This window comes from Pseudomassariella vexata (genome assembly GCF_002105095.1).
Source record: "Pseudomassariella vexata strain CBS 129021 chromosome Unknown BCR38scaffold_12, whole genome shotgun sequence".
Taxonomy (NCBI): domain Eukaryota; kingdom Fungi; phylum Ascomycota; class Sordariomycetes; order Amphisphaeriales; family Pseudomassariaceae; genus Pseudomassariella; species Pseudomassariella vexata.
In genome coordinates, this window is record NW_024467967.1 from 242517 (window position 1) to 266953 (window position 24437).

The window sequence follows — 24437 nt, forward strand, 5'->3', positions numbered from 1 at the left end:
CAGTTGGCTTTTTGAGCTGCGTAGGCTATCATAAAACACACCACACAGGGCTTTACAATGGGATAATACCAATTGTACGCCCTCTCCTCTCTGCAGTATTTGCAATCCCAAACTTTTACTCTCCTGGTGCCCATACAACTCCAAACTGCAAAAGACGCTAGTTTTGTCTAATTTGTTCCTCTCGATGCTAAGTTAGTCCTTGAGATGTTTCATGGCGCCTCTCTCGGATGTTATCCAGGGCACCCCAGACCCATATACAAAGGCCATCCCATTGTCGGTTCAAACCCGTTAACATCTTAGCCAGCAGCAATTACATCCTCGGCTCAGGCGAAGCGATGCTCAATTGGGATGCGACACTCGAAGATGCCATGTAGGGGATTCGAATATTTCCCACTAGGAATATTCTGAAAAAATAATGCCCGCTCTCTCTCCTCCCACACGGAGTCTAGGTTGAGTTGGTGGGACATCATCACACTACATTGTCACACTTCTGGGTAATGGCTTTCCCTATCAGATAGTATATGGTATTTGGTAGGAAACTATACCGACAGCAGACCACCGCTACCTTATGCATCAAAGTGCTATCAGACAGGCACAATACATCATCAAACCCTCGTTCGGGACCGCTAACGGAACACCTTCTGCGATGCCAACAATTCTAGCATTTTAAACTTTGTCACGATTCTTCTTCTGCTCATCAATATAATCCCATTTGGCCTCAAAATGTGTTCATCAGTATCCTTATGCTTCATTGCATTTTTGACGTTCCCCTTCTTACTCCGACTCCCAGCCCGCACCATGCAAGCAGCTTTTCCCTTTTCTACATTAGGATCGTAAGCAACAACCATCTTCTCGTCCGATGTGTCCAGATTATCCGAAAGCTCTAAGCTCTTGGTGCGAATAGTCCGCGATGTCGACGATATCTATCCTCTCGAGACCCGACAGCATTTGAGTCAACACATCCTGAATGGTGTTAACCTGCAGCATGTACTTCAAAGAGCCACCAACGCCCTGTGAGGCTGTGTTGTAAGGTATGTATATCCACTTGAAGTTAGTTGGTGCGCAGATTCGCTTTGAACTCACACATCGAACTTCCTGTTCTTGAAGAGCATATTCGCAGTTGTGTCACATCTTATAACTCCCAATATGACCACATTCTGCAACAAGTGGGTCCCTCGTCTTTTGACGGCCAATTGGTCCCAAAAGTTGATCCATTAGCAGGGATAACACCCCCCCTGCAAGCTCATGTGTCCCTCAATGCGACAGCTCACATATTCCACCTCCACATTGGCATCTATAGTACAAGTTTTCTATAGAACCCCCCGTAGCAGATTTTGGAGACGGGAAATAGCTACAAGCCCAAGCAGAGGTGCTACGCAGTGAAGATTTGCGATTTCATGACAACGGCAGGATGTAGGTGCTCAGTGAGATCATACTTGGCCGGTTCGAAACAGGGGGGGGACAAAAGTATGGTATGATACTACTTGAACCACAGTTACAGTTGACCTGCCAAAGGGTTTGAGGTCTACATATCTTGTCACCTCCCGTCTCGTGAAATCTGATATTACCAAACAACACTTCGATAGCGGGGCAGGGGTCAGGGGGGTCATTCTCATATTGGAGACTTCTGACGCTTAGTTTTAAACATCAAACTACAACTTACGTCTCCTCATTTTTCACAGTGTTCAAATCAGAGCTTGTTTCTGGCATCCTTCTCCCGCACAACTTGTTCGTCATGTATGCCGTCAAAGTGGAATCCCGTGTCCGCAATGCCCGTCTTGTCGCCTCTCCAACGCGGGCGTTCAAATTTGGGGTTTGGTTCGAGGAAGGCTGCCTGAGCGCAAATCTAGGTCATCCTAGTAAAGGTGCCAGTCGCCCGCGCCAGGAGCAGGGCTCCGGCTAGTAAAGCTTTCTTTCTTAGGCGGGAGGCAAGTTCAGTGGTGTAATCTTAGTTTTAGAAAGTGAGGTTGAGGCAGAGAGCCGTGCGATAAGGCTACGAATAAAGTATGGATAGCTATTATGTCTTCTAGGGCTACAGATACTATCGTTGAGAAAATACAGCGGGTTCAGAAACGACACAAGTGCAGTGGTGATCAGACAGACCGGACAAGCTGGGATATCTACCAACTGCTGATTTATATGGTTAGTCGTGTAATTGAACCTCGGGTCGAGATCGGTTTAAGTATTAGTGGTAGCCGCTTCCCATTCAATGACATCTTCCATTGATTCACTTTCCTGGGAAACCCCATTGATGAATATTAGTATGGAATGTCCTGGTATAGCGGGATAATCACGTCTAAGAAGTGGCAGAATGTAGTTGTTGACCTAGAGTTAGAGCAGAACAGAACAATAATTGTCTGAACGTGGACGCGCAATTTCTTTAGCGCGCCAAGTGCAAAGGGGTATCTCATCCACGACGCCTTTCAAAACACAATTGCTCAAGCCACAACATCAGCATCCATCTCCCCGCTCTTCGCATTCTCCATGTCTTCTATCCTCTTCATGATATCCTCTTTCCAAAGGCGATACTCTTCCCGCTTCCGGTCTGTCATGACCCATCGGCTCTGGAACATGGTATCACCTCGTTGCGTGAGAGCTCGCTCCCCTGCAGCGCAATCTTGACCTTCGTTCGTTCCATCGACATCCGCTCCGTCACGATTCGTAGGGTTTTGGCTGTGAACCATGTCCTGGATTCCCGTAAACCATTCCTCGTCCTGCCACGTACTTTCAACGACCTTATTGACAGCCCCATCGACATCCTTGGTCCCAATGTCGCTCCAGCCATCCCAGCTATAGTCGTCGACCTCGGAGTGGGCCTGCTCGAGAGCCGCTAGGATCTTCCTTCGTAACTTCGTATACTGCTTAGAGTCGAACTCCTTCCCCGTCTCGAGAATAACCACCTTCGTCACGACCAGGAAATAGACTGCTGCCAGCAGTGACGTTAGATGCGCGTTGACCCAGTCATCCTTGGTGCGCTGATTGGACGGTGCCACAATGGTCTGCATGCCAGCTAGAACGGTACGGCCAATTCTGTCACTGTCAAGCTGTGTACAGATTGACTTGATGGTAGGCCGTATCCATGTTGGAAGCGGATTGTCCGACGCTGTCGGCGCCTTTCGCTTCTTAGCGGTAGATGTGGACTTGGTGGGCGTGACGTCCCCTTTCTCAGGCGATCTAAACTGTGCAAGCGACACATCTTTACTTGGAGTCTTCCTCTCCTTGACCCTTTGTGTACTTGCACTCCCGAATAGACCACCAGCACCGCCGTCCCTCGCCTTCGAAATTGGCGTCCTCACTTTTGCTGATGGAGCAATCAACACACGGTCTAGATGATTGTACAGCCGCTTGTAGATACGTGGCGGAACAGGCGGTCGGGGTTGAATGGGCGGCAGATCAAGCGAAATCTTCAGGCGCTCGCAGGCAATGTGTGCGCAGGCATACAGGCGGCTAACTTCTTCTTCGGCTTTGAGAGTGCTAGCGTTGTGGCGGGATTGGGCTAGGAGCGATGACGCGAGCTCGAGAAGTTCACGGGGAAGAGAACTCGAGGACGGAAATGTGGGTAGGAGCGAAAGGAGGGTTGGCTCCAGAGACCGAGACATCGTCGCTGGTGCAATGCCAGTTCAAGGGCTCGGCGCGGGCTTCCTGTTTGGTGATTGTTGAGTTCGAGGACGCGAAATCAAAATCGAAACGCGTTCCCCAACTCGAGAGCGCGACTGCTCCAAGCTGTCGGTTGGGTCGTTGGCTGTTGTTTTCCGAGGTCCGGGCGCAACATGGACGTCAGCACGATTTGTGGCTGGAATTTGGCATGCTAGGAAAATACGATTTGGTAATGCCGAATGCAGGGATTTATATGTTCATTCAAGTTGGCGACGTTGACACATCACGAATAGGCGTTGCGCATTACTGAGGATTGGGACTGCTTGGACGCGTTTCCATGGGTCTGAGTCGCCAAAAACGACCCCTGAACCCCTGACGTAGCAACATCAATCAATCCCTGCAGTGCCGCTGATCGCCCTGCAGCTTACCCAACTTGAACGTCGACTTCTTTGTTCGAATTTCCAAAACTCAAGTCTCAAGTAAATATTTACTTTCTCACCAGTCGCAAGGTATCCTGCTGCCACCATCTAGACCAATTTCCTCGCGCCATTTCGAAAGCCAGCGCAATCGATACTACAAGATGCGCACTATCGCTATCCTGGCACTGAGCTTTGTCGGCGGAGGTCTGGCTCACGGCGACCACGGCGGATCGCAAAAGCCAATGGTCGATGAAAATGCCGACTGGATGACAAAACACATGGCAGGTAAGGACCGCCTTGTGTAATGGGAATGGATGTTTAGTCCAGGTTCCACAGTCTGGATCACATGCATCTTGCAATGGAGCTGCGCAGCTAACAAACAATCTTTTCCCCAGAGGAACATCACATAGCTGAGTTTGACGCCTCGTCGTTCTTCTCCTTGCACGACTTCGACAGCGACGGGCGTTGGGAGCCTGAAGAAATCCTGCGGACATATGGCCTCTTCGACGACTCCAACAAGCATATCCTCAAGTCGCGAAGGGACGAAATCACGCGCCAGCTGCTGGCCCTGCTCGACACGGACAGTAGCGGCTACGTGACCCGCGACGAGTTCGTCATGTTTATCAACGAGGGGAAGCGGCTGCCCGACATGGCTACGGGGCCCGGGCACCATGGAGACGACGAGTATGAGTACGAGATTCACCATTGGGAGAAGTACCATGATGAGAACACCAAGTTGGAGGACTTGACGCATCCTGAGGATATTGAGCATTTTAAGAAGCACGAGCAGATGGAGGATGAGGAGGAGAGGATTGAGGCGATGAATAGGATTCAGATTATTGAGGATAACATCCCAGGCAAGTTCCGAAGAGGTGGTTAGGAAACAAGGTATCGGATGATTGACTGGGTTGGCACTTGAACGGCGTATGCGCATCACCCTGGCCCGTGGGTTACTATTGGACACGAGGAACGACTGGGAGTATACAATAAGACATCGGGTAATAATGGTAAAGGATCTTGAGGATGTGGGGTGTCATGCCGCGCCGCTAGATCTCGTAATGTAGACATCAAACACACAATGCCAAACACCTGGCGCAAACGTCTTGACGAGCTCCACATGCGCCACGACGGCTTTTCCGGATTGGTGCTCCGGATCCAAACCGTCAAACAGCTGCTGAATCTCCGCCTTTCGGGTTTCGATATCCGCAACCCCCACGTTCTCGTGCAGATGCAGCCAAGCCTCCTGGCCATCTCCCTCGCGCACAATGTCCCAGACATCGGCCCAACTATCCTTGCTCGTTGGCAGAAGTCCACAGTTGACATGCCGAACCTCCAAGTCAACAGCTAGTTGTCCCTCCCCCCGGAGCCTCCGGATATCCCGAATCCGTCCCTGAGCTTTCCGGTTGTTCTCCAAGAATACCACGATTCTCTCGCCCCCTTCCATCACTTTCTCCATGGGACCCTCCAGCTCCGCACCCTGTACGACCTTGACGCTCCACCCATTCACATCTGCGCCACGCCGCAATCCTTCCACACTCCATGGGTTGAGCTCCCAACAGAGGACCCGCAATCCCATCTTAGCATAGCAAAAGACGAAATACCCAATGCCGGCATACATATCTATCGCCCACTTCTCCTTGACGTCTCCAGCGGGCAATACTCTGTGCGGCAAGGCATTCTGGCTGTCCGAAGATGCCGCGTCATGGAAAGACAGCAACCGTGCCTTCTCCTTGATGTTGCCGCGGCTGAACATAGTCCACCGAGGAGCCCATGTTTGATATATGCCATTCTGCCTCGTGGACACCCAGAACGCATTTTCGAAATCTTGACCCGTCACAATTTGATCTGGGGAGGATAGCCCGGACGGTCCGAAGTCGCCGTGTAACATGCGTAGTCCGCCCGGACTGCGCAGGATGTTCTCTTCAGGCGCATCATCGTGGTCATCTTGGGCAGCGTGCAAAGAGATGCCCTCATTCACTGCAAGATGAGTAAGCGGCGTGGTCTTGGAGCACCCCGATTTCTTCGAGATTTCGTTGAGAATGGATTGCCAGAGCTTGTCGAGTTGATCTTCAGTCAGACTGCTAATCAGACTTGTCCAATTGGCGTTCGTGAATGAGCCGGCTGGTAGCAATACCATGGGTTCGTAGACAGTCCATCTCTTGGGTGCGTGATCTATGAGATCGTGGTGGACGCCCAAAGTCTCGAACTGGACCGTTATAGAAGGTGTATCCTGATCTACGAGGATGAACCAGGAAATTATTGCCGCCTCAATGGGATTCGAAAATTTCATTTTGGACTTCTTGGGTCCCCTGCGCTTCGAATTGTCGCGTGCTGGCTTCATGATGTCGCGATGTTGACGTTTCAATTTGACAAGCGGTGGCTGCTTATTAGAGTTTACGGGTCGTCCACTTGCAAGCAGTATCCTAGCAGTTCTGAACTTCGAGTCCTAGCGCACGGGCCATTTATCCCGGATAGGCCCCTATTCAAGACTCGAATTCGTCTTAGACTGGGATCTGTTCTTATTGGAATTAATTCGGTCCTCGAGGAACTGCATGCTGACTGAATCACAAGCATTATGCCCGTGTATGTTGTCGGTGGAGTTGACCGCATCTATATCACCCATCGAGCAGGATACCTATTGCCATCTATAACAAAGCATAGATTGAATGTGTCTTTGATCTCCCCAAGTCCAAAGGAGGGGTGGCCATAAGGGACTTGAGTACAGAAAAGTGTGCCTTTTTGAGACGCACGCTTGAGTCAGTTGCTGATACACCAGAGGTTTCGCTCCTGAAGCTCTAACAGTAGGCTGTTGCCAAGGGTGTGGTCGAGGTTCTCCATTATCAGTCAACCGGCTGTAGTAGCGGGAAGCCGTAAAAGACAGTCGCTAGAAGTCATAAGCTTGTGCGGTCCGACAATACCGTCATCGTTGTCAGGAACGGCTAGGCCACAGTAGTACAGAGTGAAGGTCAGAAACAGGCGTTCCCTCTGTTAATCACCGGGTGATCAATGGTGTTTACAGGTAGGTATTCTCTGAATAATTTGATAATCTTTGACCTCCCCTTCTTCTTCCTCCAAGACGCTTCCCTTATACAGATAGCCAAACGCCTATTCTGAACTACAATACCCGGATTCCTCGGGTGCGACGATATTCTAAGACTTCTGTAATATTGTGTGACCCACAGCCACACGGGCCGGGTGCCCACCGGCTCCCGGAAGGATTGTCATACGATAAGCCAACGTCACTACTGGGAACCAAGGATTCGGTGGCAAATCCTATCCCGTGAGTACACGGAGATTCATACCCAATTAATTGAGAATGACACAAGATTAGCGATGCCGATTCTCAACTGCTTAGATCTGCAATTGCCGGATTGGGCACCATTACTCAAGCCTTGTGAGGTGTGACTAGCGGCCAAATGGATTCACAGCCGCAATCTGACCTAAGAAACGGCGTGGACTTGAGAAAACGCCTGGAAACAATGCAACGTTTCGTTTTTTAGTGACGAAGAAGTCTTTTGGGACATCACGTTGTATAGTTGGACACAAGTACCAGGTAGGTTATAAAAGCCAGTAGCTAAGGTCGGGTCGACCGAAGTTCGATCAGACATAAATTCATTCCATCCACATTAACATCCAATTATAATAAATTGAGATATCTATGACAGAAAAGAGAACTACAGCAAAAGGCAATATGAAGTTCACCGCTACCACCCTTCTTGCTCTAGCCATGGCTACTACCGTGATCTCCTCGCCTACAAAGGTACTGTTATAACACTCTATTCCAATCTACCCATTCGCATATTAACCCGGAGGGCAAAGGAGACCCGGAACGTCGTCGAGGATTTATCGAACCTGAAGCGCGACCCCAGCGGCCAGGGCTTCACGTACATCGGTTCCGACAATGTCGCCAGATCTTTCGACTCCCGCTTTAACGTCCTTGATGCTGCGCCCCTCGACTCCCGCTCCACTGGCAGCTTTGCTCGATCGCCCGATGCCGCATTCCTAGAGGAAGCCAAGGCAGCTAAGGCTCGAGCTCTGGAGCACACGTCTAAGCCACGCAAAGAGCGCAATGTCATTGTTGAGGGCAGACAGAACAGCTGTGTCTCGGAAAACTGCCCGAACGATCAGTACTGCATTGACCAGGCTGTCAATGGGTATAATTGCTCGTGGTGCCTTATTATATCAAATGGGATTGGGAATTGCCAGACTTAGGCCTAGGAAGGGACAAGATAGGAGATGGGAGATGGAGGGAGGTTGCTGGCATACGGTACAGAAATACAAAAGTCAGTTGTTTTGCATTGCCTTGAAGCCTTGGCCAGGCTCTCCATAGATTATATTTCAGAATGTCACGCGTTCACTCTCTTTGAACTACTTGGGCAGTATATAAATGCTTGTTTCCGTCAACTTGGCCATATTATAGCCATACGAATTCACACCGTAGCATGAATATCCATAATCCTTGACATTATGAAGGTCACAGTTAAATCACCATTACTATTCAGGGCCAACAGTGCTTACACGCCTAGCTACTTCAGAGAACAGCCGAGAACACAAATTCAAGTGCTTGGCTCTGAGTGGCTGTGCTCAGGAAACACGAGGCGTTCTCAATTCTTTTCAGTTGCGTATTGATGTCGTGCTTATCCTTTGACTTATCGGTCTCTACAATATCTAGAAGAACATTTACCGAGCGATGGTCCTTCTCTAGTATTGTCGAGTATATGCCTCCTCATAGCACGACTGGACAAATTCTGATAATGCCTAAGTTCTCATTCCGAACTTTTATGGAAATTCCGGCTATCCCAAAATGAAGCATCTATGTTATTCCCATGAAATCTTTGTGACTACATCATCTCAAGGGCTTACAGTCTCTCGCGGAAGGACAAATCCTCTTTCGGATCAAAGTAAGCTAGGCGCAGCTTTCTTCTCTTCACTATTCCCCATAATCTCAAGGGCTTACAGTCTCTCGCGGAAGGACAAATCCTCTTTCGGATCAAAGTAAGCTAGGCGCAGCTTTCTTCTCTTCACTATTCCCCATAATCTCAAGGGCTTACAGTCTCTCGCGGAAGGACAAATCCTCTTTCGGATCAAAGTAAGCTAGGCGCAGCTTTCTTCTCTTCACTATTCCCCATCATCTCAGGGCTAGGCGAAGCGACCAAGGCCTCGGGCGGCGACTTCACAGGTAATGTAGCCTCCTCCCAATCGGTGTCGATGCCCCTGTTGGTCTCGATCATGGTGGACTTGTGCACTGGGTCTTAGTTCGGCGTGCGCAGGCACTTGTTGAACAGTTTGCTGGCGTCGAGGTAGCGCACCATCTGACCCTGCATGCCGGCCGGCTTGGCGCTCATGTACTTATCGATCCAATCATATGTGAAGAACATGCTGATCAGGATGCCCCAGCAATCTTTAGGCACCATCATGACGGCTCATGTGTGCTTTGCATCCGGCAGCGGGTTAGAGTACTGCGAAAGTGACCATTTCCGCGTCTCGTGCCTTGTTGGTGCTGGCGGGACAGGAAGATATTTTAACTGACGAGTGAGAGTAATTGGCCGGGCGTCACACTGTATTGCGGCTTGTCAAAGGTGACCGAGTGCTCCTTACCGAACACTTTAAAAGCGGCTTTACCTTCCTTTTCGATGCCTTCTGTGCCCAACTGGATCAGAGCAGGCGTTGAGCCAAGTCCAGCGATATCGAGACTTTCCCCTAAGTTGAATTCAGAGGTTAGTACCAGTTTCCATTGACTCTACCAGAACAAGGGATATTGCAACCAAAACTCACCAATGATGGGAATGATAGCCTTGATAAACTCCATAGGTGGCAGCAAAACCAGTACAATGGTTCTGCAGAAGGCTTTGAAGGTAATATTTAGCGCTGCCTCATCGGCAAGCTCCTCGGCCTTCTTCTCAAGTTCCTCCTTAGTTGGCATCGAATTAAACTCGTTGTAGTAGTAACTATAAATCCCACCATTGTACTTCTGTTCGCTATTCTTTCTGTGGTTATTACTGTTCTACAGCGCCTCGGTCTCGTCGTCGTCACATCTACCCCCGATAGTCGTTTGTGGCTCACTTGTCCGCCGTGGACAGCTTGCCTAGCTGCCCATTAATCTACGTCACTCTGTTGGTGCCCTTTTTGCACGAGGCTCCGCAGTCTGTTATGTACCTGGCTTATCTGGTTGGCATCTTCTTGCCCGTCGTGACGCTTTTGGCCAATGCGAGGCCGTTGTCTTCGTCTTGATCGCACTGGTCCATGGCCCAAACCTGGCGTTATCCAGAGCTAGTACTTGGTTATGTAGGTACGTCAAATTATATAAAAAAAGAATTGACGAAGTGGACGAAAAAACAATGAAGGTCTCACCATGGTCCCTCCAAGACACCGCGAATCCGCAAACTTGTGTTTCTGGTGACGACGGGCAATAAATGCCCGCAGGTTTAAGATGAATATGATGGCAACGGAAAACAAGATCCTCAACAAGACCTTAATATCCGGGAGGGTGAAATAATAACAGATCGAGAGTCTTCTTGCCTGATCGGATCAATAAAAGTACCTCAACAGCTACGAACAATCGGCTGAGCCTCAACAGGTCCTAGAATCGAATCACCTCAGCAGGGGAAAAACAAAATGAAGCCTCGAAAGGCTGGAATAGATCGTCTTGAACAATAAAAGTACCTCAGCAGGTCATAAAAAAGAAACTAGAGTCTCAACAGGCGAAGGGAATGAAATTCAATTACTACTTGCTTGGCCGCTTGCTTTTTTTTCTTCCTTCTTAAGATAGTGACTACCTACACAAGTCCTCAAATACTCTCGAGACGCATGCCGACTTTTGCGAGTTTAACGCCTCCAGAAAAGCTACATCTCTAGGCCGATTTCTGTCACCTGTGAATGGCGAAAATGACTTTGAGAAACGGCGGTCGAAAACAACTCAACTGCCAGCGTGGATATTGTACTCGTGAACTTCGAGCCAAAAATATGGTCGAAAAGGAGTCATGAAGACCCGGGGGCAGAGACACTCACATCTGTGTGCGATACGATGAATGGACCGATAGACTGAGATTGCGCGTCCCAGGCTCCATGCTGATCATACGCCACAATATTGAACCAGTCGAAATTAGGCCGGATATTGTCCAGGTCAAAGTGCTGCAGATACCAGCATTGTTTTTTTGACGGCCTGTCGAAGTTGTGAGTCGGGCTGGATTTGAGTGAGACTTCACTTCAGGACTCACCATAAGGGACTATACAGCCTCCCGCCGTGTCTGCAGGTGCGATCGCAAAAGTAGTAGAGTAAAAAAGGCAAAGGCAAAGGCAAAGGCAAAGGCAAATTTGATGTGCGAGGATTCATTTAGATTAAGATCCTCCGGCGATACGACGTCGCAGAGGCGCGTTGGCCCGGGCCTCGAAGTACCTGATGGTGCGCTTGGTGATGGAATTGTCAGAGAAGCTGGGTCTATTCAGGTCACCACAACCGCCGTAGTCATATATTCGGCCCACGGCTTGCCAGATCTCCGGAGGGACGCCGGCGACACGCTTACGGCACGTACACATGATGAGAAGGCAAAATTACTAGCTGAGAGGTTCTTCCCAGACCCGTATATAGATCTATCGGACCTCGATCGCGGCCTATTACAGACGAGACCAGAGCTGAACGTCCCTAGGGAGGTGACCACAATGGATATCGAGTCTATCATCAAAGGAACGGCTGCTCGGAAGGCTCCCGGCGACGACCTGATCCCCACTGGCCTGCTAAAGGCCTGCGGTGAACCCCTATGGGAGATCCTAGCGGATCTGGCAACAGCTAGCTTTAGGCTGGGGTACTACCCGGAGCGCTTCCGCTCAGCGAGGGTGGTTGTTATCCCTAAGCCTAATAAAACGACAGCTCAGAAGCAGACCCCTGGCGGCTGGCGCCCCATTGCCCTGCTTAGCACGGTAGGGAAGGTAATAGAGACGGCGATGAGCCAGCGTATCACCAAAGTAGCTGAGGCGGCCGGCCTACTACCAAACGGCCAAATGGGTAACCGCGCTGGGAGGTCCACCGAACTGGCAATACGTATAGTTGAGGACGTGGTCTATACGGCGTGGAGACGCGGGGGCATCGCCTCGCTGCTACAGCTAGACATCAAGGGGGCATTCGATACGGTCAATTACAGACGGCTGATTTCCATATTAGCCCGGAAAGGCTACCCGGAGTGGGTTCAGGAGTGGGTACGCAGCTTCGTGGAGGATAGGACGGTACGCCTCCGGTTCGATGGCAAGGAGTCAGAGCCAATCCCCCTACGAGCTGGCGTCCCCCAGGGGTCACCGCTATCCCCGATACTGTTTATATTATACATTTCAACGCTGTACGAGGAGCTAGCGGAGCAGCACCCACTACTTTTAGTAGTCGGGTTCGCGGACGACACGAACCTGCTAAGCGTCGGCACCGATCCAGACACGACCTGCCGCCGGTTGGAGAGCGCATGGGCTACGTGTCAGCGGTGGGCAGTGAGGCACGGGATGGAGTTCGCTCCTGACAAGAGTGAGCTAATGCACTTTACTAGGGCCCGAGAGCCCTTGCCGCAAAGTATTCGCCTTGGGGACGCCACAGTGTCGCCGGTAGTCTCAGCCAGGTTCCTAGGAGTCTGGTTCGACCGCAAACTGACGTGGCACGCCCATGTTGAGCGTGTTAAAACAAAAATGGCAACTCAAAAGCTAGCCCTGACAAAGCTAGTCAATATGTCGTGGGGCTGCGATCTTATACGGGCGAGGCTGTTATATACGGTGGTTATCCGTAGCGCGATTGCCTTCGGGGCGACTGCGTGGCATACTATAAGTGAGGAACCGGCAGGGCCAGCTAAGAGCCTGATGGGGATACAGAACGAGTGCCTCCGGGTAGTCTGTGGTGCCCACAAAGCGACGCCGGTTCGCCACCTGGAAGCAGAAGCAGCAATCCCGCCACTAGACCTCTATCTTAGTGCCCGGGCTGCTAAGTTTGAAGAACGGCTACGGCTTAGCGGGAAGAGAAATCTGCTTCGCAGCGCGAGCGCTAAAGCGTCACATATACTCCGGCAGGATAGGCCGGCGAAGAGGAAGCAGGCGTCGCAGCTACTCCGACCGGCAGGGTACACTATGGAGAAGGAGGCCCGGGGCTCCGAGTGGATGAGTGAGGAAAAGGAGGTCCCGGCTGCCCTCCTCGACCACTGGAGGAAGAGATGGCTCACCGGAGCAGAGCATCACGATCGCCAGCGACGCGCTATCGCTGAGGAACCGGAGGGCCCTTCGATGCAGATACCGAAAGGGGGCAAGTATTTCGGCCTGAACCGACTGGAGGCGTCTACGCTGTGCCAGATCAGGACGGAAAAAATAGGACTAGCAGCCTTCTTATTCAAGACAGGGGCTTTTGGCGTGTACTCGCCGCTATGCCGCTGTGGCGATGCCCCTGAGACGGCAGAGCACGTAATCCTCTTTTGCGGGCTGTTGGAAGGACCGAGGGAACGATTACGGGCCGCCATCGCACCACGGCCACTATACTCTCGCAGAGACCTCGCAACGGCAACAGGAGAACCAGTAGTTAGTGGGACTATTGTAAGATGGCTGCTAGGGACGGGTCGGACAGCTTCAAGGCCCAGATAGCATCGATCTTCTCAGGGGGGACTTTGTTGGTAGGTTGAGAACCAACGTAGTATGGTAGTGAACGCAACGCAGTCGCCAATAGGGCGAACCGACGACGCAGCGTATGTATTTAGTCCAGCCATTAGGGCACGGTTTGACATACGGGAGTACTAGTAGAGGTACCGGGGGCTTCGAGCCTACGGCGTATTTAATAATAATAATAATAACATATATTCGTCAGGGATGAACAATAAATGCTCGACCGATCTTCCTGTGCTCGATGGGTCACTTTTTGACACTGATTCTGGGGAAAGGATTCGAACTACTTCTTCTCAAGCTGAAGCGACAGGAGTATTGCAAACCGGATTGTGCAGATGAGGAAGAATGCAGTGTCTAAGCTACTGACGATATTTTTCAGATCGCAGGAAGTCACTAGTAGAACCACAAAAGCTGGCCGAATCTCAAGTAAACCAGGATGCATATATCTAGTGTTTTATTCCTCGACGCGTGGAATGTTACCCAAATTTCTAGGGAGCCCATTTGAACCAAACATGAAATTTTCCGGGATTTATGCTGGACGTCATGCCAGCCAGCTCACCGTTTTATGCAGGTGTCGTCTCTGTCTATCCCTGGACGAGCCAGCGGCTTGCCTGCAGGACAATTGTGCCAAGGAAGCTTGTCTCCATGCCCAGGAAGCTTGGTTGTCGGGTGGACCTATATAAGTGTGCACGGAGATTCAATATGTGTGTCTGAGGCACAACATTGCAGACAGGTCCCTTGCATTCGCCACCGTTCGATACACAGTTGGATTTATCTGTCATTGCATTACATAATTCGTACCTAATAATTTACACCACTGTATTTCATACCCTTTCATGCTCGTTTTGATGTCAGCGGGTAGAGTTTCGAATAAATTATTGATGTGCCATGGAAAGAACGGGCCTAGTTGTAGTAAGAAACGTAGATACAGATGTACCAGAACATTGCCAATATGGAAAGGAGGCTGCTTGAAATCCGATATGTCGCAGGCCATGTCCTCATTGTCAAGTCCCCGTGGTCACCTCAGCAGCCATGACCTTCCAACTACAATTCGTTTTATCCTCATGTCTCTTCATTCGAGTCAATCTTGCATCATTCAATCTGTATCCAGGAGTCAACCCAGACAAACTAGCTTTGTCGTTAAACTTCACTTCGCCATACTGGCAAGGGGCTTCCCAAAAACTTGGGTGATGTTCCCCAACTACAATCCAGATAGCAGCATGTTTTGGCTGCCCTAATCGACGCCGTTCATGTACAAGAGCTTCCCGAAACTCATCGCCGCGGTAGTTGTCCCGCCACCCGTGCTCCATAGGTCTTTCCCATCGCCTGATTGTGCCACCTTAGTTTTCTCAGTCCAGCCGTTGTGAAAAAGATCAGTCACCTCAGTCTCGTTCCACATAAAAACCACCCTGCTTCTCAGCACGGTTCAGCACGGCTGGCCAAGGACGTCTCCCGGCCATAGGTAGAAACTGCAAGGTCTGGTACTTTTCCCGCTACTTGCGTGCCAGCTGCCCCACCAGCACCGTCCGATCAACACAACACTCGTCCCGCCAGGTCCGCGGATTGTCTTTGGCGTAAAGATCCGGCGGGTCTGGTTAAACAGGCCCCGTCCGGACGCACTTGATCACCATGCCGTCCATAGTGTCCAGCATGAAGCATTCGGCCTCACGATCGTCGCCTGCCGTAACCTTAAATCAGCAGATTACCAGGAAACGAGAAATGTCGAAAGGACTTGCCCATAGTGTTCCTGTCCTCGTCCGACTTGGCCAAGTCCTACACGAAGGGTCTATTTCCCCTGGTGACGCCTACGACAAAGCGGCAGTCGACGGATGAGCGTAGAGCGCGATGCTCTCGCTGGTTAGCTGCAAGGGTCGGAACAACCTCACCAGGCCAACCTGGTGAAACTGTCGGCTCAAGTCCCCCCTGCCATCATCTCAAGTTTGAATCCTGGGATTCAACTGTCTTTTCCAGTTTTATACTATCAAAGTAATAGAAGTTTGTGGACAAAACCTCTTGGCAAGGGGAAATGCGGTGACTTGGGTTGGGCCTCTTTCATTACATATGGATGTTCCTCGAATGATGAAAAGGAGGGGGGTCCCGTCTTGGATTTCCCGCATGCCAAATAAAGGAACGGAGGCGAGTCGCATGTGATATGACTCTCCGTGTGTACGCCAGCATCCCACAACAGTTTCTCGACAGTGGAAGCCGCGAAATCTCCACTTGCCAGTTTGGATCTCGATGTTTAAGGGAAGGCGCACATGCGAAACCTAGCGTCATCTTTTCGAAGTCTTCCGACCATATGGCCTCTCTCCGATTTCTTCCCGCTTCGTCGTACTTATTTCTTATCCAGTCTCCAAACATCGTCTTCACCACCATCTTGATCCTCACAACTTTTGGCAACCCGAGAACATATTCCAAACATCTCATTTGCTCCATGGACTAACCTGAGCATCATCAGTCCCCTCTAATCAGCATGCAGCTCCAAAGCCTCGCCATGTTCGCTGCTGGGCTCCTTGCCTTGACTGTCCAGGCACTCCCCAGCTATTTGGGAAAACCAAGTACGGACACAAACAGCATCCAGAACGGCGGAGGATTTCTTGCCTACGAAATTCCTCAGCTCTCCTCCAAAGACACCCAAGCTTCTGTGGTCACATCTGCCGAGACTTGCAACCGCAAAACTGTCTGCAAGGCGATCGCCAACGTCACAAACCCTACTGTCGCCGACTGCAGAGGCCTCGCTGAATTTGTGGCCTCCCGCCCGGGCTCGGTCTTGAACGTTGATTTCAGCAATCGAGACGCACAGTGGGTTGCACGCCATGGTAGCTGCCTCATCGTCGTGTGGCCAAAGGTTGGCAATGCCAGTACTATGTGAGTGTTCACCAGGGCGGTATCTTGCCAAGAAAATAACGATGTCTGACTTTGTTACTTCACCAGACTCTTCGCTGGCGATATTTCCCAGGACCTGGAAAATGGCCTAAGTTTTGATACTGAACCAGATCCCACGGATCACATGGTGGCAGTGGGAGACACCTCATGTTCATCTGGCTCTGAGGAAAAGGCGTGGTATTGGGCTACTGTCTCGAATGACAGGTGATTCTTCACACTGGTACTATCCACTAGACGTAGTGGATTTCTTTAGACTCGCTGGCTCAAGGATGGCTATGATCACCAACCCATATTACAAATTGGGGTCAAGCTTCATGATAAAGCCTCCCCTCGACGTAACACCTAGCTGGTAGTTCTTATTCAATAACATTAATACAATCCACTTCAAACACTTTTCCTACTATCCCCCGTACACCATTGTTTATTCAACACCCACAAACATGCTGGACAGTTAGTTTTGTATGGGCCGCGGGTCGAACTGCCTCGCAGCATAGTGTTTGTAGCGTTTGGCGTTCTTGAAACGCCACTCCTTGCCCTTCCAGATGAAGGCAAAAGCGAAAACCAAGACGGCGGACCCGATGGCACCGATTGTGTTGAAAACGTTGGCCATGCCAACATCGGCGATCCACGGTGTCATGGCGAAGACGAAGATGGTGCTCAAGGTGTTTCTCGAAAAGGTGAGGGCAACCAGAGCGTCACCGATGATCTGTAGTATTTGCGTTATTATCTCCCATGCTATTCATAGATGGAAGCTCACGTACCTCGTTGTATGCATCCGTCATGTACGTGAGGGCAATGCTGGAAATCGGTGCTGTGCCGAAATTGCAGATGCCGAATGCCAGAGCCACGTTGACCCAAGACTGACCGTCTTGCAGAGCATAGCCAAACCAGAACGCACCGGCAACCTGGAAAGGGATAAAGGGCACGAAAAGCCAAAGTCGCATTTCGGGTTCGTATATGCCGTTGTTTCGTCGCGCAAGTTTGAGAATCACTTGGTCGCTGAGTGGACCACAAATGACAGACCCGAGTGTGTTGCCGATAAAAGGGGCCAAGTTCATGAGTCCGATCTGCGACGAGGAGAAGTTGTACGGTGCTTCGATCATATAAGTGCTTAGTGCTGCTGAAAATACCGTGGACCAAGCGAGGAGCACGGCGTAGACCAGAGACATGTACGCCACTCCCGGGATGGTGAACAGGATGAGAAAGGGTTGGTAGCCATGTCTTGCGAACAACTGCCATGGGCCTTTTGTCGTGGTCGTCCCCAGAAGCATTTCCCAGTACGTCTTTCGAGGAATGCTGGGATCGATCTGGACAATACTGAGAACCGGCGATGGCTCCGACGACGCGTGCTTCTCAGGATCAACCGCAACCTTGTCCCCAATCGTCTTGTCGCTCAACACAACATCTTCCCCCCATGGAGTCCCCTGAACGGCCCCACGCCAGTCAAACTTGGACTCCTCAAATCCAAAAATGAACATGACGAGCTGGATCCCGAACAGAATAGCGCACCACCACCAGACCCACCGCCAGCCCATTGATTCCGTAATGAATCCCGAGGCAACCACGGCGAGATTTCCACCCACATTGGCCACCCAAACATAAATGGAGTTCATCAAACCGCGTTGATGCACAAAAAACACATCCGCGACCGTCATCTGCACCAAACACTCCCCCAGCGATCCCAACCAGCACTGCAACGCATTAATCCCCCACCAATCCCCCGCCGTGCGCGTATGAGCGGCCCACACCATAACCCCCAACTGCGCGGCACTGCTCAAGATGTAAATCGGTCTTAGTCCGTACTTGAGCGCAAACGGAACCAACATGAACGCGCCCAATGCCAAGGTCGCGCACCCGATGGCGTAGGTGTTATTCAGCGTCTCGGTGCTGAAGTTTAGCTCGTCGCCCATGGGACCCCAGGTGGGGCCCGTGGCGTTGATTTGCGCGTATACCATGAGGGCGTAGAAGATGGCCATGCCGAAGTTGAGGTACTTGCGCCATTGGGGCCAGTTGAGCGGGTCATTAGGGTTGGCGGTCGGGCGTGGTTGTAGGATGATTTGGGTGGGCTCGTCTTGGGTGAGCAGTTCGATGCGGACCGTGCCTGGGGGCCACGAGGGGTCGTCCCAAGTTTCTGGCATTTTGGATATGGCTAGGTGGTTGGTAGTCTGGATGTCAAGCTCATCTCATGATCATGACGGACACGTTCGGATCTGCGAGTAAATACATGGTATGTCTTGTGTTTATTTGTAAGTAGGCGTATCGTATTCGGCCTATCTATACCCCTGCGTGCCGGTACTGGATCACGGACGGGGCTCCCATGCTACAGAAGCACTGAGGAGATAAGGGCCTGATAGGCATACGCATACTGACTCGTACGATAGTGATAAGTTGATACTACATGCATGTGGGGAAAGAGTATCTTGCATTACATTTTCCGTTCGTTAATTAGAGTTGAGAGATAAGCGGGATTTGATGAACGGCTGGCTCTGCAGCAACGCGTGGTAACCTTCCGATTGGCCTGATCAACGCCTCCGATGAAAGGACAGTAAGTCTTCAGAGCCCCACTTGGACCGGCTCCGAATGTTTACACCCAACATATTGACGATGCACAAAAAGAAGTTTATGTAAAGTCCCGCGTTCGGGTCTTTGCGGTCCCGCTTCTAGAACTGCTTCTCCAGGTTATAGACCATTGACTAGTACCATTCCTAATACTAACATGGAGTCCCCGCATATTACCGCAGATTGGCAGTGGAGACTCAACTGCCAATGTTGAGGTGTAGGGATATTCCCAGCTTGATTCCAGGCCATCCCTCATATGACGTGCCTAAGTTTCTCCACGATGTGCTGTGTAGAGTCATACGAGTTTAGATCAGAACGGGACCATTACCGCTTGGCGGATACTAGATCTCATCAAATTGCGCGTGTATAAAAATACACATTCACGTCTAGTTGTGTATAACGAGATGCCTGGCACATTGTTACACGCAAAGGTGGTCAAAGATTTGTGAGGTTGTAAAAGCATGACATTCTATCTAGTCCTATGGAGCACGAAGGTTGGACTTAGTCCCGAAGGGCTAAGTCACGTGGTAACCTTGGTGGTCTTGGCAAAGCCCACCAAAGTTGCCTAACACACGAAGGGCTTCTTCTCTCCAATAGGCTAAGCAGGTTTTATTCGTCATCTCCTAAATTTCTTAGAGATCTTGCTAGGAAAGGGCTACAAAGTTCATAGCCTGATTCGACTGTCGTCGTAGAGGCGACAGGCTCTTAATCTACATTTAAGAGACTGATACGTGACCCCATGGGGGGTTACCCTATAGCTATAGATAAGATATATAAGAGCTATAAAAGAGCTCTGCCAGGCCAGAATAGCTGACCTGGCCATCCTTTCCCAATACAACAATTCACACCCCATATGCACTCGCATCAGAGACATATCGGAGTTAGGATGCCTCCTTCAGATCCTATGAAAAATAAATGTTAATAAGTTCTGCCATGTCGCTGCTTCATCTCACATCGGCGTCTCATTCCAAAAAGCTTGATGTGAGTGCATATGGGTGTTACGAATCTACGATTCTAACCAACGCAACAGGCCCGATGGCAGGCCCAGTGGATACAGGACAAAGAAGGAGGGGAAAGTCACACAGGAGTGGCTAGCTGCAGGAGGAGCCAGCTAGTACAAGGATCACAAGTCACGTGACTTACAAGGGTGGATCATTTGGATATGAAATGATCCAACATATCCAGTTAGGACCAATAGTATCCATGAAGGATCTAATGGCCCCAGTTATCAGTGAAGGAGGGAATGGATATATAAGGGACAGGACTCCCAGGCATTTCATAGATAGACAGTCTCTACTTCAGTGATCAATCTAAGCATCAATCTAACCCATTGGTGAGGCAAACTGCCTTGACGACTCTATTCCCAGTTACCCTACTTGAATACTTCAGTTACCCAGAGCCCTATACTCCATACGTCAAACCCCGATATTATTGCTTGAGGACTCCGCAGCAGGACTTACTTACTAGCACAAACCCTTACAGACTCTTTAGTGGTTTACGCAGCTAGACTATTAGAGGTTTCGTTACACATGGATACTATTGGTCCTAACTGGTTGATTGATTGATTGAAATTTAACGTCTCATCACGTGAGACGTGCCGGGCGCAGTGCCGGCATGGTCTATGCTAGTCGAATCTATGTTACAGGGGACTGTCTTCATCTAACATTCCTGTTCAGTGCGATGGGCAGATCTCAGTAAAGAAATTGGTCTCCTCCGCCCATTGGCAAAACAAACGAGCTCTCTTGGCCGTGCCTAGGAGGGAATCTATACTATTCTTGGCCATATGCGCTTTTAGATGACTGGGCGTGGCCTTGCGGCCGCGCTTGCAAAAGTAGAAGTGGACTGGTGTCTTTGTCTTTCCACACCCGCAGTTTAGCAGTGCGTCGCGATGCTGGAGTCTCTCGTGGTAGGTCACGAAATCCCCGTGGTGCGACCTCGCTGCGAGTAATCTGCCTAGGTGTTGCCGGGGCAGGCCAAGTTCGGGGGGTCGCGGGTGGATAGCGATCCCTAGATCTCGATACTGTTGAGGGCAGGTAGTGGCCCATCGATCGTTGAAACTCTTCCAAGTGTAGGATCTCGCGATTCTCTTTATATGTGCGAATGAGGCCGGGTGTTGTGTCTTGGGTGGTTGCTCACAGGCCGCTTTGGCCTGGACATCTGCTTCTTCGTTTCCGGGGATGCCTACGTGTCCTGGGCACCACCAGATATACACTTGTCCCGGGGATGTCCAGGGTTTTCGCTCTCTCTGTGACCAGGTTTTGGACAGCTCTTGGAAGGCGGTGAATTTTGCTTGACTGCTTCCGGGACTTGGACAGATGAGCCTACCCGCAACCGCGAGATTATCGAGGCAGATGTGGACGTTATCTGCCATGCTGTTGGACGGAAGCTTTACAGCCTTCTGAAGCCCCCGTAGTGCTGCGTGGGCTTCCGCATCGTATACCTCTATCTGAGAGCCCAGTAGTTCGGACCCGCAGAGTAGTCTTTTACTGGCCTGATAACCAGCCCAGCCTGCTCCAGCTAAGGTCCTGTCGCTATGGGTAGCCAGCGAGCCGTCTGTATAGATTATTATATCGCGCTTTGAAAACTGGTTTATCCTTTGTAGAAACGAGCGGGCAGCCTCCTCCTTTGACTGTCCTGGGATATAACCGATCTTGGCGAGGGTGATGGACCATTCGCCAGCCTGCTCCCAGGGCGGTATTTGCAGAGGATCTATATATTCTGCAGTATCTGAGGTTAGGCTCGCCATACGCCTTAACCTCGAATCGGGGCCCGTAGGATGTCTGAGCCTCCTGCGTAAGGGATGGCGGCTATCCAGTTTGTGTAATCTAACAGAAGCCGCATAGAGTTTTGCGTCGAGTGCGATTTCTGCTGGCGGTAGTGCCGCTTCCCGTTGCAGGATCGGTATTGGCGTGGTCCTATATACAGGAAGCATGGCTCTCATTGCGGTATTCTGCGTTCGATCCATTTGGTCAGCTAGGGATTGGACCCGGTTTGAGATAATGCGTCCATTCTTGTTCTGTCTGGCAGACGGCCACCATGCTTCCGAGGCGTAGAATTGCACGGGGAGCACGCACGCGATTACAGATTGACGGAGTAGTCGTGTTGGGGCCCCTCTGATTGTGTTTCCTAACGACCGGAGTCCGTTAGCAACCTGTAGAGCTTTAGCTGAGACGAATTTGACATGGGCCTTAAAGCTAAGCTTTCTATCGAAGTAGACGCCTAACCACCTGAGTGCAGCACCGATTTTGATGGGTTGAATAGTGTGGATCGTTCCATTCTGTTGCGTAGTGGTAATGGGTGGGTTTGCATCTCTCCCTCTTCTTGTGAAGTGTATTAGCTCAGTCTTGTCGGGGTCGAACGTGATACCCTCAGACATGCTCCAGTCGAGTGCTGCTTTCCACTCTTCGGCCAGTATAGTGCAATTTTCTTCTAGGGAACTAGAGCTTGACAGTATAGCTATGTCGTCCACGTAGCCGAATCGCGAGCGCTTGCGTCCAGGTCGGCAGGTGCCCAGCTTAAATACGGGCTCGATATATAGAAGGAGGAGGATCGGCGAGACAGGCGATCCTTGCAGAAGTCCACATTCGAGGTCAAAGGTGTCTCCGGTTTCCCCGTCTAGCCGTATTCTCCCCTTTCGCTGCGTGGCAAAGCTATAAACCCAGCGTACCAGGTTTTCCGGCCAGCCTTGGCGGTGGAGGCGCTGTGCCAGTCTGCCTGGTAGGACGGAGTCGAATGCACCTCTGATGTCCATCGTCAGCATAGAGGTAAATTTTCCTTGTTGCCAAGCGGTTTCTATATCATGGATTACAGCTGAAATCAGATCGCCACATGATCGTTTTGGGAGCGCTCCGAATTGTTGGCTATGCAGGACTCGGTGCTTTACTGCGACCCAGGAGAGGCGTTTTGCAATAAGTCTTTCAAGGCCTTTCCCAAGTACGGATAGGAGGGCAATAGGTCGATATGAGCGTACTGCCGTTTTATCCTTTTTGCCTGGCTTGGCCAGAATAACGAGCGTTGCCTCTTTGAAACATGTAGGATGCCATCCAACTTCGACGCAGGCTCGTAACAATCCATTGTAGTAAAAATAAAAAGGGGACTCAATATTGGTCCTAATCAACATAAATACCTCAATGCGCCATTTTATATTATGAGGACACATAGTATTCAGTGTTATGAATTTGAGGCTACCGGTACGAATGAGCTTCTAACAGGGCAACAGTGGCAGCGATAATAAGAACAATCGTAAAGTAGCCAACAAAGAAGGGGAAGATCAGAACATTGGTGACTAACAAAAGTATGTGATTCTTCCTTGCATACAATGGATCGACTTTGTAATGTTTTGACCACACAGGTTTCAAGAGTCATCTAACTGCTAAGTAAATATATGAAACCAAGCATAAATATACTGACTACCGTATCCATTCTGCGCTCTAGTTTCTGCTCACACAGGCGACATAGCACTCTCAGTTATACTCGCCGGTACTACTGCCTCTGAGCTTTCTTGGTACGATAAGACATGTCGATCAATCAAATGCACCACTGAAGAGTCCAAAGACACCCCAGTTGTTCTGCAGATACTCGGCCTCCTTGCCCGGTACGCAACAGAATGCATGGTTCAGGCCATCATCAAGGCACTGGCTATTCTGACCATTATGGCCACTCTGTCTCTTCTGAAAAGCTTTTCCTGTCTGGTTTCCCTGTGCGACTGGAGAGCTCTTCTTCTCTGAACCCAGACTCGCATCAGCATATGCCCTAGCATCCTAGGAAACTTCAAGTGACTCACCATACGGAAACCAAGTCGTTATGGACTTAGCACAATATGCCTTCTCCTGCCCTTTACACTTCGGCTCCGGAATCAACTGCCCAGCATGAGCGGCCCTCCGCGTCTTCTCAGCAGGGGCTTTCATGCTCGGAACTGTGGGGAGTTGGAACTGAGGGGGCGGCTTGATGGGTTCTGTATTCGGAGTCTGTGGTGGCACAACGGGCAGCTCCCATGGTTTGGAAAGGTCAAGACAGCCCAGTTGCTTGCCGGCCCACACGGTGCCCTCGCGGCACTGGCATGTATGGGACTTTTCATCCCAGAGCTGGGTTTGTTGGCATTGGCCTTGGATTTCGCCGTTGGGTATCGCTTGATCAAGGACCGGAGCGCTGACCACAGCAGGTCCAACAGAGCTGCTAAGGCCATTGTTGGTATTTTCGTTGCTGATAGTTGGGGAGTTGCTTTGCGGGATGGGGGTTGGTCGGGCGCTACAGGAGGATACAGCCAGGAGGGCGAGGGCGAGGGTGTTTGTGAAATGCATTGAATGAGCAGAACAGCGAGTGTGGGATTATGTGATGGTGAGGTTTATGATGTGGTAA

General features: G+C 50.6%; 8 protein-coding genes across 8 annotated transcripts; 3 read left to right on the forward strand and 5 right to left on the reverse strand.

The window, feature by feature from the left end:
• Window positions 1-2029: 2029 nt before the first annotated feature.
• Window positions 2030-4026, reverse strand: BCR38DRAFT_443508 (origin recognition complex, subunit 6). Its single transcript, XM_040860881.1, has one exon. It carries the CDS (start codon window positions 3597-3599, stop codon window positions 2439-2441), a length of 1161 nt encoding a protein of 386 aa, XP_040712410.1. The 5' UTR covers window positions 3600-4026; the 3' UTR covers window positions 2030-2438.
• A 151-nt stretch (window positions 4027-4177) lies between these two features.
• Window positions 4178-4896, forward strand: BCR38DRAFT_488162 (uncharacterized protein; the record flags this gene model as incomplete). Its single annotated transcript, XM_040864237.1, has 2 exons — window positions 4178-4301; window positions 4412-4896. 2 exons carry the CDS (start codon window positions 4178-4180, stop codon window positions 4894-4896), a joined length of 609 nt encoding a protein of 202 aa, XP_040712411.1.
• A 153-nt stretch (window positions 4897-5049) lies between these two features.
• Window positions 5050-6306, reverse strand: BCR38DRAFT_350672 (tRNA wybutosine-synthesizing protein 2; the record flags this gene model as incomplete). The annotated part of the gene is made up of 1 exon (XM_040856589.1): window positions 5050-6306. One exon carries the CDS (start codon window positions 6304-6306, stop codon window positions 5050-5052), a length of 1257 nt encoding a protein of 418 aa, XP_040712412.1.
• A 1270-nt stretch (window positions 6307-7576) lies between these two features.
• Window positions 7577-8384, forward strand: BCR38DRAFT_443511 (uncharacterized protein). Its single transcript, XM_040860882.1, has 2 exons — window positions 7577-7776; window positions 7839-8384. Exons 1-2 carry the CDS (start codon window positions 7675-7677, stop codon window positions 8226-8228), a joined length of 492 nt encoding a protein of 163 aa, XP_040712413.1. The 5' UTR covers window positions 7577-7674; the 3' UTR covers window positions 8229-8384.
• Window positions 8385-9100: 716 nt separating this feature from the next.
• BCR38DRAFT_412191 (uncharacterized protein) lies at window positions 9101-11236 on the reverse strand (the record flags this gene model as incomplete). Its single annotated transcript, XM_040858662.1, has 6 exons — window positions 9101-9261; window positions 9639-9716; window positions 9792-9987; window positions 10173-10286; window positions 11025-11147; window positions 11234-11236. 6 exons carry the CDS (start codon window positions 11234-11236, stop codon window positions 9101-9103), a joined length of 675 nt encoding a protein of 224 aa, XP_040712414.1.
• A 5280-nt stretch (window positions 11237-16516) lies between these two features.
• Window positions 16517-18957, reverse strand: BCR38DRAFT_374924 (major facilitator superfamily domain-containing protein). The gene is made up of 2 exons (XM_040857330.1): window positions 17282-18957; window positions 16517-17226 (listed from the first exon to the last, which is right to left on the reverse strand). Exons 1-2 carry the CDS (start codon window positions 18656-18658, stop codon window positions 16972-16974), a joined length of 1632 nt encoding a protein of 543 aa, XP_040712415.1. The 5' UTR covers window positions 18659-18957; the 3' UTR covers window positions 16517-16971.
• Window positions 18958-19911: 954 nt separating this feature from the next.
• BCR38DRAFT_443519 (uncharacterized protein) lies at window positions 19912-20241 on the forward strand. Its single transcript, XM_040860883.1, has 2 exons — window positions 19912-20060; window positions 20110-20241. The coding sequence occupies exons 1-2, from the start codon at window positions 19995-19997 to the stop codon at window positions 20215-20217; spliced, it is 174 nt and encodes a 57-aa protein (XP_040712416.1). The 5' UTR covers window positions 19912-19994; the 3' UTR covers window positions 20218-20241.
• Window positions 20242-23521: 3280 nt separating this feature from the next.
• BCR38DRAFT_526566 (uncharacterized protein) lies at window positions 23522-24379 on the reverse strand (the record flags this gene model as incomplete). The annotated part of the gene is made up of 2 exons (XM_040865360.1): window positions 23522-23802; window positions 23863-24379. The coding sequence occupies 2 exons, from the start codon at window positions 24377-24379 to the stop codon at window positions 23603-23605; spliced, it is 717 nt and encodes a 238-aa protein (XP_040712417.1). The 3' UTR covers window positions 23522-23602.
• Between the last annotated feature and the right edge of the window lie 58 nt (window positions 24380-24437).

Bases quoted from the DNA above. Each gene is read 5' to 3' on its own strand.
- BCR38DRAFT_443511 (XM_040860882.1), top strand. From the start codon at position 7,675: ATGACAGAAAAGAGAACTACAGCAAAAGGCAATATGAAGTTCACCGCT. The intron at 7,777-7,838 runs GTACTGTTATAA...AGGGCAAAGGAG, and splicing joins TGATCTCCTCGCCTACAAAG to ACCCGGAACGTCGTCGAGGA.
- BCR38DRAFT_374924 (XM_040857330.1), bottom strand. From the start codon at position 18,658: ATGCCAGAAACTTGGGACGACCCCTCGTGGCCCCCAGGCACGGTCCGC. The intron at 17,227-17,281 runs GTACGTGAGCTT...CAAATACTACAG, and splicing joins TGACGGATGCATACAACGAG to ATCATCGGTGACGCTCTGGT.
- BCR38DRAFT_443508 (XM_040860881.1), bottom strand. From the start codon at position 3,599: ATGTCTCGGTCTCTGGAGCCAACCCTCCTTTCGCTCCTACCCACATTT.
- BCR38DRAFT_443519 (XM_040860883.1), top strand. From the start codon at position 19,995: ATGTTAATAAGTTCTGCCATGTCGCTGCTTCATCTCACATCGGCGTCT. The intron at 20,061-20,109 runs GTGAGTGCATAT...CCAACGCAACAG, and splicing joins CTCATTCCAAAAAGCTTGAT to GCCCGATGGCAGGCCCAGTG.